This window comes from Bos indicus x Bos taurus, chromosome 5, assembly GCF_003369695.1.
Source record: "Bos indicus x Bos taurus breed Angus x Brahman F1 hybrid chromosome 5, Bos_hybrid_MaternalHap_v2.0, whole genome shotgun sequence".
Classification (NCBI taxonomy): Eukaryota; Metazoa; Chordata; class Mammalia; order Artiodactyla; family Bovidae; genus Bos; species Bos indicus x Bos taurus.
Genome location: NC_040080.1, coordinates 97,525,292 through 97,538,082, shown reverse-complemented (window position 1 = coordinate 97,538,082; position 12,791 = coordinate 97,525,292). Strand labels below are relative to the sequence as shown.

General features: G+C 35.9%; 1 protein-coding gene across 5 annotated transcripts in view; it reads right to left on the bottom strand.

Annotated features, from left to right (window-relative positions):
• EEA1 (early endosome antigen 1) overlaps positions 1-12,791 on the bottom strand; it is a 141,158-nt gene that overhangs the window by 76,626 nt on the left and 51,741 nt on the right. For 3 of the 5 annotated variants that reach the window (XM_027543171.1, XM_027543167.1, XM_027543168.1), the window contains exons 3-6: positions 9,887-10,012; positions 5,457-5,581; positions 1,262-1,316; positions 1,103-1,168 (exon numbers count right to left, since the gene is read on the bottom strand). In XM_027543171.1, the coding sequence (XP_027398972.1) occupies positions 1,103-1,168; positions 1,262-1,316; positions 5,457-5,581; positions 9,887-9,991 (351 nt within the window). In that variant the 5' untranslated portion in view covers positions 9,992-10,012. The remainder of the gene's footprint in view (positions 1-1,102; positions 1,169-1,261; positions 1,317-5,456; positions 5,582-9,886; positions 10,013-12,791) is intronic. The other 2 variants (XM_027543170.1, XM_027543172.1) reach the window with 1 other exon arrangement.

The window sequence follows — 12,791 nt, the reverse complement described above, 5'->3', positions numbered from 1 at the left end:
AGGCTGGTATCTTGTTATCCATTTATTTTTCTGTTCTAGTCCAAATGACAACTTTTGGGAAAAAGATAAAAAGGCAAAGACAACTGGGAGTCATGTGCTAAGATGCCATGTGCTATCTTAATGTGCTAAGTGTGCAGAGGGATCACTAATTACTTTATAAAAGTGTTAAAGGATGTCATTTTTATTCACAGAAATGAAAACTATATACATATTTGGTAAAAGTCATCATTCTATGATTTTTTATGTATGTTCATATAAAAGTCAAAATAACTTTAGTATAAAAATCATAATTTGTTAAAGCTTTTTTTAGAAAATACATTAAAGAACATTATATATAATGAATCTGAGATAGCAAATGAAATCACTCAAAATAACCACTTTGCATACTACAGTGATTTTCTTGTTCTTTTCTGTATAATTTTTATAAAGTTAAAGTTGTATGGTAGGTATGCATCTGTGTACAAAGACACAATATTTGTTTTTTAAAATCTAACATGAATACAACAGTTTTCCCATGCTTTCAAATAATCACCACCAATATTAACTATAAGCAGTTAATAATAGTTCTTTCCCTACTAATAGACATTTTAGTGATTTCCAATTTGTCACAAATACAAGTGCTTTGAAGTGCTTCATGATTGTTTGAACCTATATTTTTTAACCACTTATGTATATTGTCAGAAAATAAGAATAATGTGGCCTGGTATAAAAAACAAATCCATAGGTAAATGATCCTTTTGGCCTCACTGTAGCATGTAGGATCTTAGTTCGCTGACCACAAATTTAACCTGCACCCTCTGCAGTGGAACTGCAGAGTTTTTAATCACTTCAGGGAATTTTAATCACTTCAGGGAAGTCCCACAGGTAAATGATTCTTAATGGAGCACTTTTAAAGAGTTATATCTGAGCTTTCCATATATTGGTTATATTGGTTTGTACTCATTAGAATTTCAAAGGATACATATGTAGGCTAACAAGCACAGAGAAACAATTAGGAAGCTATACATATCATGCCACTTGTTTACAAAAAAGCATTATACTTAATTTAAAGCAATGAAAATGAACAACTAATAACACACTTTAAGTATTTAAAAGCAATTACTTGTTGCTGCAGCCCTTGAAATTTTTCTAATTCTTTCTTTAATTCTTCTGAGTACCATTTTTCTTCCTAAGGAAAGAAAAGGTTTTAATCAGAAAATTTTTAAAGGTTTTATTTATCTGATACACTGAAAATAAACAAGTATAATCATTTTTATTTTACCTTAAGTGAAGCCTGTAGGTCTTGGACCTCTTGTCTGAGTAGTGTTATATCATCTCTAAACATAAATTGGAAAAAAGGAATTAATGGTTAATTTGCTTTAACAATCATGGCTAGTGAATATACATTAATATTCTAGTTTTCCCAATTCTTAAAAAAATTCTATAGATTTTATATATAGTGGCATATATACAGTCCTTGGGAAAATAATTTTATTCCTAAGTATACTATCTATCAATGGAAGAACACTTTTATCATGGAAACAATAAAACTGACTGTCGAGTACTGAGACAAAAGCAAAAAGCCTCCCATTAATTTACCAGCAATAAGCATCAACAGCTTCCTACTGCAGTTAGTATAAAATCTAAAGTCATTAACAAGGACTATAAAAATCTGCACAGTCTAATCCCTACCTTACCACGCTCACCCTTATTCACTTAGCTGTAGCAATGCTGGCTCCTTGCTGTTTCCTGAGTCTGAAATGCTCTTTCCTGTCAAAATCTCACCTTCTGTTCCCCTCATCTAATAGTGTGACAAACAATGGTTAAGCAGACAACTCGAAGCCCTTATGCAGAAGACATTCCATGAGAAAACACATTTGCAATTATTCTTCTAGATATGAAGAACATATCTTATCCTCTTGGATTATAAACAGCAGAAAAAGGGACTCTCCTTGCTCCATGCCACTCCAATGACTGCCATGGTAGAAGACTGAAATGAGCTGATTGGGAATACTCATGTGCACTGATTCTAGTACAAAAGGAAAAGAACAGGATCAGTTCTAACGATGCAGAAGACCAAGTCCACACCAGCACAAGCATATCAGAAAGTAAAACATAATGGGACATACTGGTAGGAAAATTATTCTCTAGGATGGGAGTGAAGATAGAGTAAAGAAACAAAGTCAGCTTCATCTGTGAAACATGGTTAACAGTAGAAAAGGAACCTCTACCTTTCAAAACCATTCATACATAAAGAACTCATTATTCAACAGAACTTGTCTACGCCAGACTCTCAAGTCATTGAGTTTAATGGGGGAAGAAAACACATAAAGAGTAACAGGCCATTAGTTCTACAATAGAAACGAAAACAGAAGCATAAAGACAGTGATCACTTCTACCTAGAAGCACTTCATGATGGAGATAAACTTTAAGGTGTCTTCTTTAATCTCTGAATACAAAAGTAAAACTAGATAATATATTCCTGCTTTTTTCTTGTCTATTAAAATTTGCCTTTTATGACACTTCCATTAGTTTTCATTTCTCTGTTGCGTGTCTATGTGTCCCCATCCTTCCCTCTCTCCCCCCATGTGGTCCTATGAACTCATTCGATGTGGAGAAACCACAGGCTAACTGGAGACACCTTGGTCTTAACATGTGTATGAAAATGTGTGTATAGGTTTTAAGTTTTCCCTACTCTTTATTAATATTCCAACTCCATGTATAAAACAAAACAATGAAGAGACAGATTAATAACAATATGTAGGAATGGCTCATATTAAATTGAACGAAATTGCAAGGAAGATAATTTTAATTCAACTTCTAATTGGATGCCGTTACTCCAATTAATCTTTCAAAAAGTGCCACTTAATAAATTTTTGAAAGTAACTTGTCTAGCAAAAAAAAATCTTCTGAAACATTTAACAGATTGAACAGTCTAGGATATTAACAAAAGAAAATTAGGAAGCATCTATCAAAATTTTAAAGGGAAACTTTATCCAGAAATCCCATTTCTAGAAATATATCTTCCAGATATATTTAAACACATGCAAACAATATGTCCACAAAGACATATACCACCACAACATTTATACGTACAAAATACTGGAAATAGCCTGAATGCTTGTCAACAGGAGAATGGTAAAATTCCATGCGGTCATTAAGAAGAGTAAGATAACTATCTTCAATGATAAGAAACAATCCATAGATACAGATAGAAACAAAAGGTATAGGACAATGTAGAACTGCTCTTTTATGTAATTATATACATTTATACATTTCTTTATATGTACACAGATATAAGCATATTGTATATATGCAGAGACTATCTTTCTGTACTATCCTATACAAAAAAGATCTTAATGACCCAGATAACCATGATGGTGTGATCACTCACCTAGAGCCAGATACCCTGGAGTATGAAGTAAAGTGGGCCTTAGGAAGCATTACTATAAACAAAACTAGTGGAGGTAATGGAATTCCAGCTGAGCTATTTCAAATCCTAAAGGATGATCCTGTTAAAGCACTGTACTCAATATGCCAGCAAATCTGGAAAACTCAACAGTGGCCACAGGACTGGAAAAGGTCAGTTATCATCCCAATAGAAATGAAGGGCAATGCCAAAGATTGTTCAAACTATCAGACAATTGCACTCATTTCACATGCTAGCAAAGTAATGCTCAAAATTCTCCAAGCTAGGCTTCAAAAGCACGTGAACCAAGAACTTCCAGATGTACAAGCTAGATTCAGATAAGGCAGAGGAACCAGAGTTTATATTGCCAACATTCATTGGATCACGAGAAAGCAAGAGAATTCCAGAAAAACATCTGCCTCATTGACGATGCTAAAGCCTTTGTGCAAGTCACAATAAACTGGAATATTCTTAAGGAGATAGGAATACCAGACCACTTTACCTGCCTGCTGAGAAACCTGTATGCAGGTCATGAAGCAACAGTTAGAACCAGACATGGGAAAAGGGACTGGTTCAAAACTGGGAAAGAGTATGTCAAGGTTGTACACTGTCACCCTGCTTACTTGACTTATATGCAGAGTACATCATGTGAAATGCCAGGCAGGATGAATCACAAGCTGGAATCAAGACTGCCAGGAGAAACATCAACAACCTCAGATATGCAGATGATACCACCCTAAAGGCAGAAAGCGAAGAGAAACTAAAGAGCCCCTTCCTTAATGAGGGCAAAAGAGGAGAGTGAAAAGGATGGCTTAAAACTGAACATTCAAAAAACAAAGATTATGGTATCTGGTCCCATCACTTTATGACAAATAGATGGGGAAAAAGTGGAAACACTGACACTTTATTTTCGTGGGCTCCAAATCACTGTGGACAGTAACTGCAGCCACGAAATTCAAAGACACTTGCTCCTTGGAAGCAAAACTATGACAAACCTAGACTGCATATTTAAAAAGCAGAGACATCACTTTGCCAACAAAGGTCCATGTAGATAAAGCTATGGTTTTTCCAGTAATCACGTACAGATATGAGAGTTCGACCATAAAGAGGGCTGAGAGCTGAATATTTGATGCTTTCTAATCGTAGTGCTGGAGATGATTCTTGAGAGTCCCTTGGACTCCAAGGAGATCCAACCAGTCAATTCTAAAGAAATCAAACCTGAATATTCATTAGCAGGACTGATGCTGAAGCTCCAACACTTTGGCCACCTGATGCAAAGAGCCAAGTCACTGGAAAAGACCTTGATGCTAGGAAAGATTGGGGGCAGGAGGACTGAAGGCAGAGGATGAGATAGTTAGATAGCATCACCAACTCAACAGATATGAGAATCCGGGAGATAGTGAAGGATAGGGATGGGGGAGCCTGGTGAGCTGTCGTCTATGGGGTCGCACAGAGTCAGACATGACTGATGCGACTTAGCAGCAGCAGGAAAGCCTAGAGTGCTGCAGTCCATGTACTAGCAAAGTCAGGACACAACTTAGCAACAAATCAGCAACAGAATAGCAACAGAAAACAATCAAGCTTTCTTCCTTAGTGGGAATTTAAGACATAAGTTCTCACCAATAGAAGAAAAGCAAAGTTAACTGTTGAATCCTATTCTAAGTGATTATATTTTAGTTTAATTGTTAAAATGGTCAGGTAAAATTGCTAAGAGGCAGAATGTGTTTTGTTTGCTGTTATGTTGGTGAATACAAAAGACAAATTTTTAAAGAAAGCATATCATTCTTTAATAAGCAGAATATGCTAAATATACTCTAACTTTTTAAAAAATCACAATCTTTATTAAAAATATAACCTCTGAAACATGCTACAGACGTTGGTATAGCTGGTTATTGATCAAGGACTGAATAGATTATAACAATAAAAGATCAAAACTATGCTAAATGAAGGCAGATTTAAATCAAAAAATATAAAAACAGGACTCTTCAAGAACTAAGTATTCATGATTAAAGAGTGATATCACGTGCATTCATTTGTTACATTACACTTCAAAGCTATTATACTGTACCGCTTCAGAGCCAAAGCTTCTCCTCCGTGACTTGAGTCATTACCAGCATCATGGACTGCCTCATAGTGTTTGAAAAGTTCATCAGCAGATCCAAGAGATTTCATACACTGTGGACATATGAAACCCTACACAAAGAGGTAGAAAAAAGTTTCAAAATAGTATTTTGTATTGCAAAATAACCATTCCTATGTTATGAAATATAGTCAAATGTAACATTCATACCAATAATGCCATTAAGTAAATTGTAATTTACAGTGCAAAGCCTAAATTCTGGTATTGTGCAAAGACACATCACTGCCTATCCTGGCTGCAGCTTACAAAATATTTTTTAAGACCCTTATAACCATCTTTTAGGTTGAATAAATTAATGGCTATAGTACAGAATTCTAATCTGAGAAGTTAGTTCTAATCTAGAAGTCTAGCTGAGAAGACATGCCATCAGATCTTCCATCTCTCAAAATATCCCCCAGAGTAAAACAATATCTGCTACAATCTACTGCACAGGAATGATAACCAAAAAACTAAGAACATGAAGCATTCTGATCATTGAGAAAAAAAGGTAATATAAATTACCTGTAATTACCACAGAGTATGTGCAATGGTTGAGAAGTATTCTAATCAGTAAATCCCTTCCTAAGATTAACACTATAAAAGCTTAAAGTTAATAAACAGTCCTATAAAATCTTAAAAACTTATTATATGGTATGGCATATAAGGTCCTGCATTTGTAGTCCCCCAATGACCCATCCAGTATAATCTCAGGACACTTTGACTCTCTACAACATGCTTCAGCTATACTAAAGTACCTGTGTTTCCCTGAATACACATGGTGTCTCACACTCTTACACCTGCATATATTGCCTTTTTCCTCCAGCATTACCATCAGGCTTCCCACGTGACTGGCTCAGTGATAAAGAACCTGAATGCTAATGCAGGAGATGTGGCTTTGACCCCTGTGTCAGGAAGATCCCTCTGGAGAAGGAAATGGCAACTCATTCCAGAACTCTTGCCTGGGAAATCCCATGGACAGAGGAGCCTGGCGGGCTACAAGCCATGGGGTTGCAAAACAGTGGGACACGACTCAAGAGACTAAACAACAACAGCAAATAACACAATACAGCAACGCTAATCCATGCTTCCCTAGTGACTAGTATAGTACTTTGAACATAACCATATACTTTCTACTCCGTGTATCTATTTAATGAAATACAAATGAACCTGGCAGGGCATAACTTGGCAGGAAAAAAACCAAACAGAAAAGCTTAACAGCTTGCAGATCATAAGACCTTCCAAGGGATACACTGAGCTAAGTAATAAATATTCCAGATACACAGAAATGAAACATAAACATATTACTTCTGCTCCTTTGTGGGTGCTGTACAAATAACATACCCTCACATCACTTATTCACATTATATGGCAGATTTAAGGCTCAACAAGGATGACATTATCAGACAACGGTATGACAGAAGTATATATAAAGAACTATAGGAATACAAGAGAAGTATCCAAATCTGCCTATTGAGCAGTTAATACTGCCCCCAAAATCCACAGACACACACACATATGTGTGTATGTGTATATGTTGACATATGTCTATATGAGTCACTAGAAATAGATCTAAATAGGAATTTACTTGTCAGAAAATAAAGGCACTCTAAGCAAATAGAGAAGCATGAACAAAGGTATAGAAGAGGTATAAAACATAATTATGCTGTATTTGGAAAACAAAGGTATGTTCTGCTCACAGAACCAGAGTGAAGGGCAGGGGCACTGTTCCAGGGGATTGAAAGCATTATCTCCTGTGGAACACCTAAAACAAGCAAAGCCTGGGTACTGAGGATGTGCCTTTAAACATCAGAATAACGCCGTTAGCATCCAGAGATATGTGATGCTCGGCACTGTCTTCTGAACGAATGAATGGCCTCAGCTAGTGTGTTAATCTAGCTGGTGTTACACTCCTGTTTGAAAGCCATCTGTTATCTACCACCATGTTTAGTAATGGTTCTATATTAAGCTTTCTTGGGCATTCTTATAACTTCTGCCCAGTAACTAAAGTACCACACTTAGTTAACATGCTTTTAATGCCACAGCACATAAACCCCTGTAATATTTAGCCTGGCATTTCTCTTTGGGTCTCAGCTTTCGCTAGTAACTAAAAGGCAAATTATACTGTTCTTCAGGGAATCCACGCCCCAATTATATTATTTAATCTTCACAGTTTTGGCTTTCTGACTATTGTCTTTACTTCCAGGTTTTGTCTCTAGATACTTAAAGATGCCAAAAAGCTAATGATCACATGAAAGTATGTCATACCTTCTTAACGCTTCTAAATATTACCAGGTTAATACTCTAGAAAGAACTGATTCATCCCTAAAGAGAAATTTTAGAAATTCAGTAATACATATTTAGCTGTAGAAATATTCCATCTAAGTGAGTTTTCCATGTGATTAGACATGGCATGTTTAAATAAATCTTCAATTTTAGGACATTTCTGATAAAAATAATTCTAAAATACATATGTGTACTTCCTCACCTTCTTAATCTGATGATATTAAACCTTTGCTGAATGTTCCAGAGCATAAATACTAATCACTGAATGGGTGCCTTCCACTGTATTAATTTTGGCACGTCTCTAATTCCTGTACCCATATTTTATAGTCTTTCTTACACCCTCTCATCTTTCAACAATTATTTTTAAAACTGGATGGGAAGGCTAGATTAAGGGGGAAAAGTTTATTAAAACCACATCACTCACTTAAAATAAAGTACATAAAATAAACTCAGAATGAGTATCTGAAAGATGTCCTATGAATAAAGTGCATGATCTTTAGTTCATGGACTTTGTGATACTAATTCTGGATATTAAGAAACTCCTCTATTTATTTTTTCTAAATTTCATGGGAATTGAGGTTGCTAGATAACTTAGAAACAGTAAAACAGCAACAATAAAACACTAAAATAGCCAGCTGTATTTATTTCCCTTAATCATTCCAAACATCTCGCCAACTCTCTCCCTGTCTCTCTCACTCACACACACACACAGCTGATTTAAGATTAAAAGCATTAAATTCCTTACTCTTAGTTTTCAGTTATCTCTAATCCTTTCTCAAATCTACTGTAGCAAAGAACTTAGCTTAACTTGATATTTATGATACCCTATTGTATCAAGTATTCTTTCAGTTAAAAGGAAAGTTCTTACTTAAGTGACAATAGGTAAAACAGTCACTTTTGATTCTGGCTAACCCATAAAGAAAAATTAACCTGTATGCTCTGGAAGGAAGACAACTGGTAACATACTAAGCAGAGTTCCATGAATCCTTCATGCCTCTCTGGTCACATTGCTTCTGCAGTTTAACTGGTATCTGCCTATATGTACTCATTTTCCTACCACACTAGAGAGTGTCTGGTTTAGTTGCTCCCCCCTCAAGTTTTTCTGCGGTTCCCCTTGAGTTGAATCATACATTACACTCTTTTTGCAAATATCTATAATAAAAACTCCCTGGCACAGAGATCATATCTTCTTTACCTTTTATTTCCTTTACCTACCAAAATATCTGGCACATTAGAGGTACCCCATTAATATGTTAAGTAAGTAAAGGTTTGGTGAGATCATTTTCTTATACATCACTACCTCATAGCAAAGTCTGACTTTTTATCTTTCATGATAAATAAAGTTTCCTTCTTTTATAAGATTTGTAAAAGAAATTTTTTAAAAGCTATGTTTCTTTGTTTTTAGAATACTGTCATGCTTTTCAAAGGAAGTATATCAAGATCATCTGAAAAAGTTTTTCCAGCCTAAAAATGGGCAACACTTTCCATCACTGGTTCCCACTCCCAGCCTTCGACTCACACCAGCCTCACACACTACAGGGAAACATTTGAGTGAGCCACTATTAATGACAAGTGTGTACCATTCTGTAACTTCCAACAGGTCTGGGGAAAAGACTGAAACAGAGGTAGATCCAGATTCTGGATCTGCTGTATATAATGCTGTGTATTTTCCCAAGTAAAGACAGTAACAGTTCACATGCAAGGTTCTCTTTTACTTTAAGAGTAAAGCATCTTAATTGAAAGCATTTTAATACATTCATTAATAAAACATTATACAATAAAGATATAACTTACGAATGTTGAAATAAAAAACATTCACTTTATATTTCAAATTTCATGGCAAAATTTATGCAACAATAAGCTTAAACTTTTATGTATTTTACGGATTCACAGAAAGACAGCTGCAAACAGTCAGAACAGCCAAGCCAACTTCCCAAGAGCATCTTTTCCTTACTGAACCTTCTTAGAGCATGCATAATGAAAGCAATCCATATTCCCATGTAGCACAAAAAGTAAGCAACACCGAGGCAAGGAAAAACAAAGCTGTTTTGAGCAACCCATAACCAAGCTGCTAAAACAAAATATTCAGGACCCACAGTAACACTGGAGTCATTAAGAAGTTCCTGTCCTCTTGTCTCATTTTCAGCGTGCACTTTCTGGTAATGCTCCGACAAATCAATAGCAGTTATACATCTTTTCATACATAACGGACAGATGAAACCCTGTGAAATAACAACTTTTAGGAGGATATACACAAAGTTATTTATGAAACAAAACAGAGACAATGAAAATAGACATCCCAGGAAAATAATTAGTATATCTCTTTTTAGTACATGGAAGGGAAATTTTCAAGTAGTAACTGTACAAAGGGTGAAAGACTGCTATCCAAAGTAGGACTCTGAAATTAGTTTCCATCCTTAATGCTGTAAATTCCCACTGGTCAATTTTATTGTTTTAAACAGTTGCTTTTGTTGGAATCTTATTATTCATTTTGTTTATGATACTTTGTCCTTATTTATGTGAGAGCTAGTACTGACAAGCTAGCTGTTATTTTGGATCAAGAAATGATTGGCAGTTTTAACAAATATTTTTATGTAAGATAATGTTCTCAACAAAAAGTTCTTATAATGAAAGCAATTTTCAGTCTTCACCATATTCCACAAGCTAAAGATCCTATTCTTGCCCACACCCACAATTCCTAGCAGGTGACCCCCCTTCTAATTTTATGAGCTAAGTAAAATCATTTTACAACAATCTCCCAAACTCCCTATACCTAACAATATCTGTATTTTAAAATATGGGCTGTTACACTGATCTATGGTTTGTGGTTTTGTCTATGGTTTGAGGAACAGTAAAAGGATAAGAGAATAAAGAAGTTGAGAGTGTCAAGGAGAAAGTAAATTAAATGACAGCGGTGAAGGACAATAGGCTACAAAAGTTATGTCGTGAATTTTGGTGTCAAAAATAGATATGGGTTTGAGTCTCAACCAATACTGACTACGTGACTTTTAAAAAATCACTTTACTTTGCTAAACGTCAGTTTCCTCACCTATAAAATGGAGCTAGTATTAGCACCTATTCATCTAGAGTGTATTCTACAGTGTATTCCTTGCCTGAGACATTGTAAGTGCTCAACAAATATTAACTGTCATTAGATGTATGGTTAGAGACTAAATGAAATGAAGACAAGAAAGGATAATAGACTATAAGAAAAATAGAAATTAAAAATCTAAAATAATCAACAAGACCAAAGAAGTTAAGAAGTATGACTATGAGAAAGTTTTTGATATGACAGGCAGTTGATGTAAGGTATGCAGAGATAGGATTTTAACATGCCAGATAAAACTGTTCTGTCTGATAAGAAAATGGGAGGTACTGCTATGGCCTTGAGGAACCAGAGAAGTAATAAAGATCACTGGCATTGATAACATTAAGAACTGGGAGGCTAAGGCTTCCTTGGGTCCTTAATGTCACTCAGGATCATAGCAAGGAAGAAAGACTATAAACAAGATTCCAAAGTGAGACACAAGACAGGTCAGCAGTTAAGAACTAGTTCTGGGCTTGAATCCTTGAATCCTAAGCTACTACACTTAGCAGTTTATATGACCTTCAATTTCCTCATCCATTAAATGAGATAAATATAACACCTACTTCATATGGGGAATCTCAGGAGAATTAATGAGGTAATACATGCTTCCCCGGTGGCTCAGCTGGTAAAGAATCCGCCTGTAATGTGGGAGACCTGGGTTCGATCCCTGGGTTGGGAAGATCCCCTGGAGAAGGGAAAGGCTACCCACTCCAGTATCCTGGCCTGAAGAACTTCATGGACTGTATAGTCCATGCAGTCGCAAGGAGTCGGACACAACTGAGCGACTTTCACAGCTCACAATACATGCTAAGTCCTTATCACAGCATCTGATACAAAGAAAACATTCAATGAATGTTAGCTATCATTTAATATCATTGTTCCTTTTGTTGACAATCCTTAAAGGAGATCAGCCAGGGGATGAAAATAAGTAACATGAATTCACTTTTTCTTCTTTTTACTGATGAAAGAGATGTCTTCCTGGAAACCACAGTCCCAGGTACTAAAACTACAGAACAATCATTTTTTTTAAAGAACAATGCGGGTCTATTTAACCATGATATCTTTATGCTGCCTGCCACTTTACTTATTTCTTCACTGTAAGTTTCTACATATCATTCAACCATTCATTCAAAAAGTATTTACTGGGTGTGGTTACTACATCATTATGCTATGGTAGTGAGAACACAATGGTAAAATAAAGCAAAGACCTCATCCTTAATAAGATTATATACTTCTTGAAAAAGTTGCAAAAGAAAATACACTTCATACCTCACTAATCAGAAAATCCTATTAGAACTATTGGATTGGCTAAAAAGCTCATTCAGGTCTTATGGAAAACCTGAATGAACTTTTTGGCCAACACAATTCCTTCAAAATATATCGAGGACCTGAGGATCTCTGTCCATTGTTACTGCCCTGATCCAAGCCACCCTCAAAGTGTATATGGATCACTGCAGAAGCCTTCCAACAGTCTCTGCTTCTATCCTTACCCCTATGAAAATGTAGATAACTTTTGTCATTTCCCTGCTCCAAACCTTCCAATGACTTCTATCTCAGCAAGAGTAAAACACTAAAGTCTGTACAAAGGCCTCTAAGGCCTTACATGAAGTGGGCCTCATTACCTCACTAACCCAACCTCCCTCCACTCACTGTGCTGGAGCCACTAGTCTCTTGGCTGTTTTTCAACATAGCATGCCCTCACCTCAAAGACTTGTTCCACCTGCCTGCAACATGCTTGCTCCAGAAAGCCACATGATTCATTTCCTCACTTCATCCAGTTCTTTCTGAGCCATTCCCTTCTCAGAAATGTCTTCCCTGACAATTCTATTTGAAATTGCATCCACCCAAAACACTTTCTATTCCCTTTTCTTTGCTTTATTTTTCTCAGTAATACCAACTGTCTCCCTCTGTAT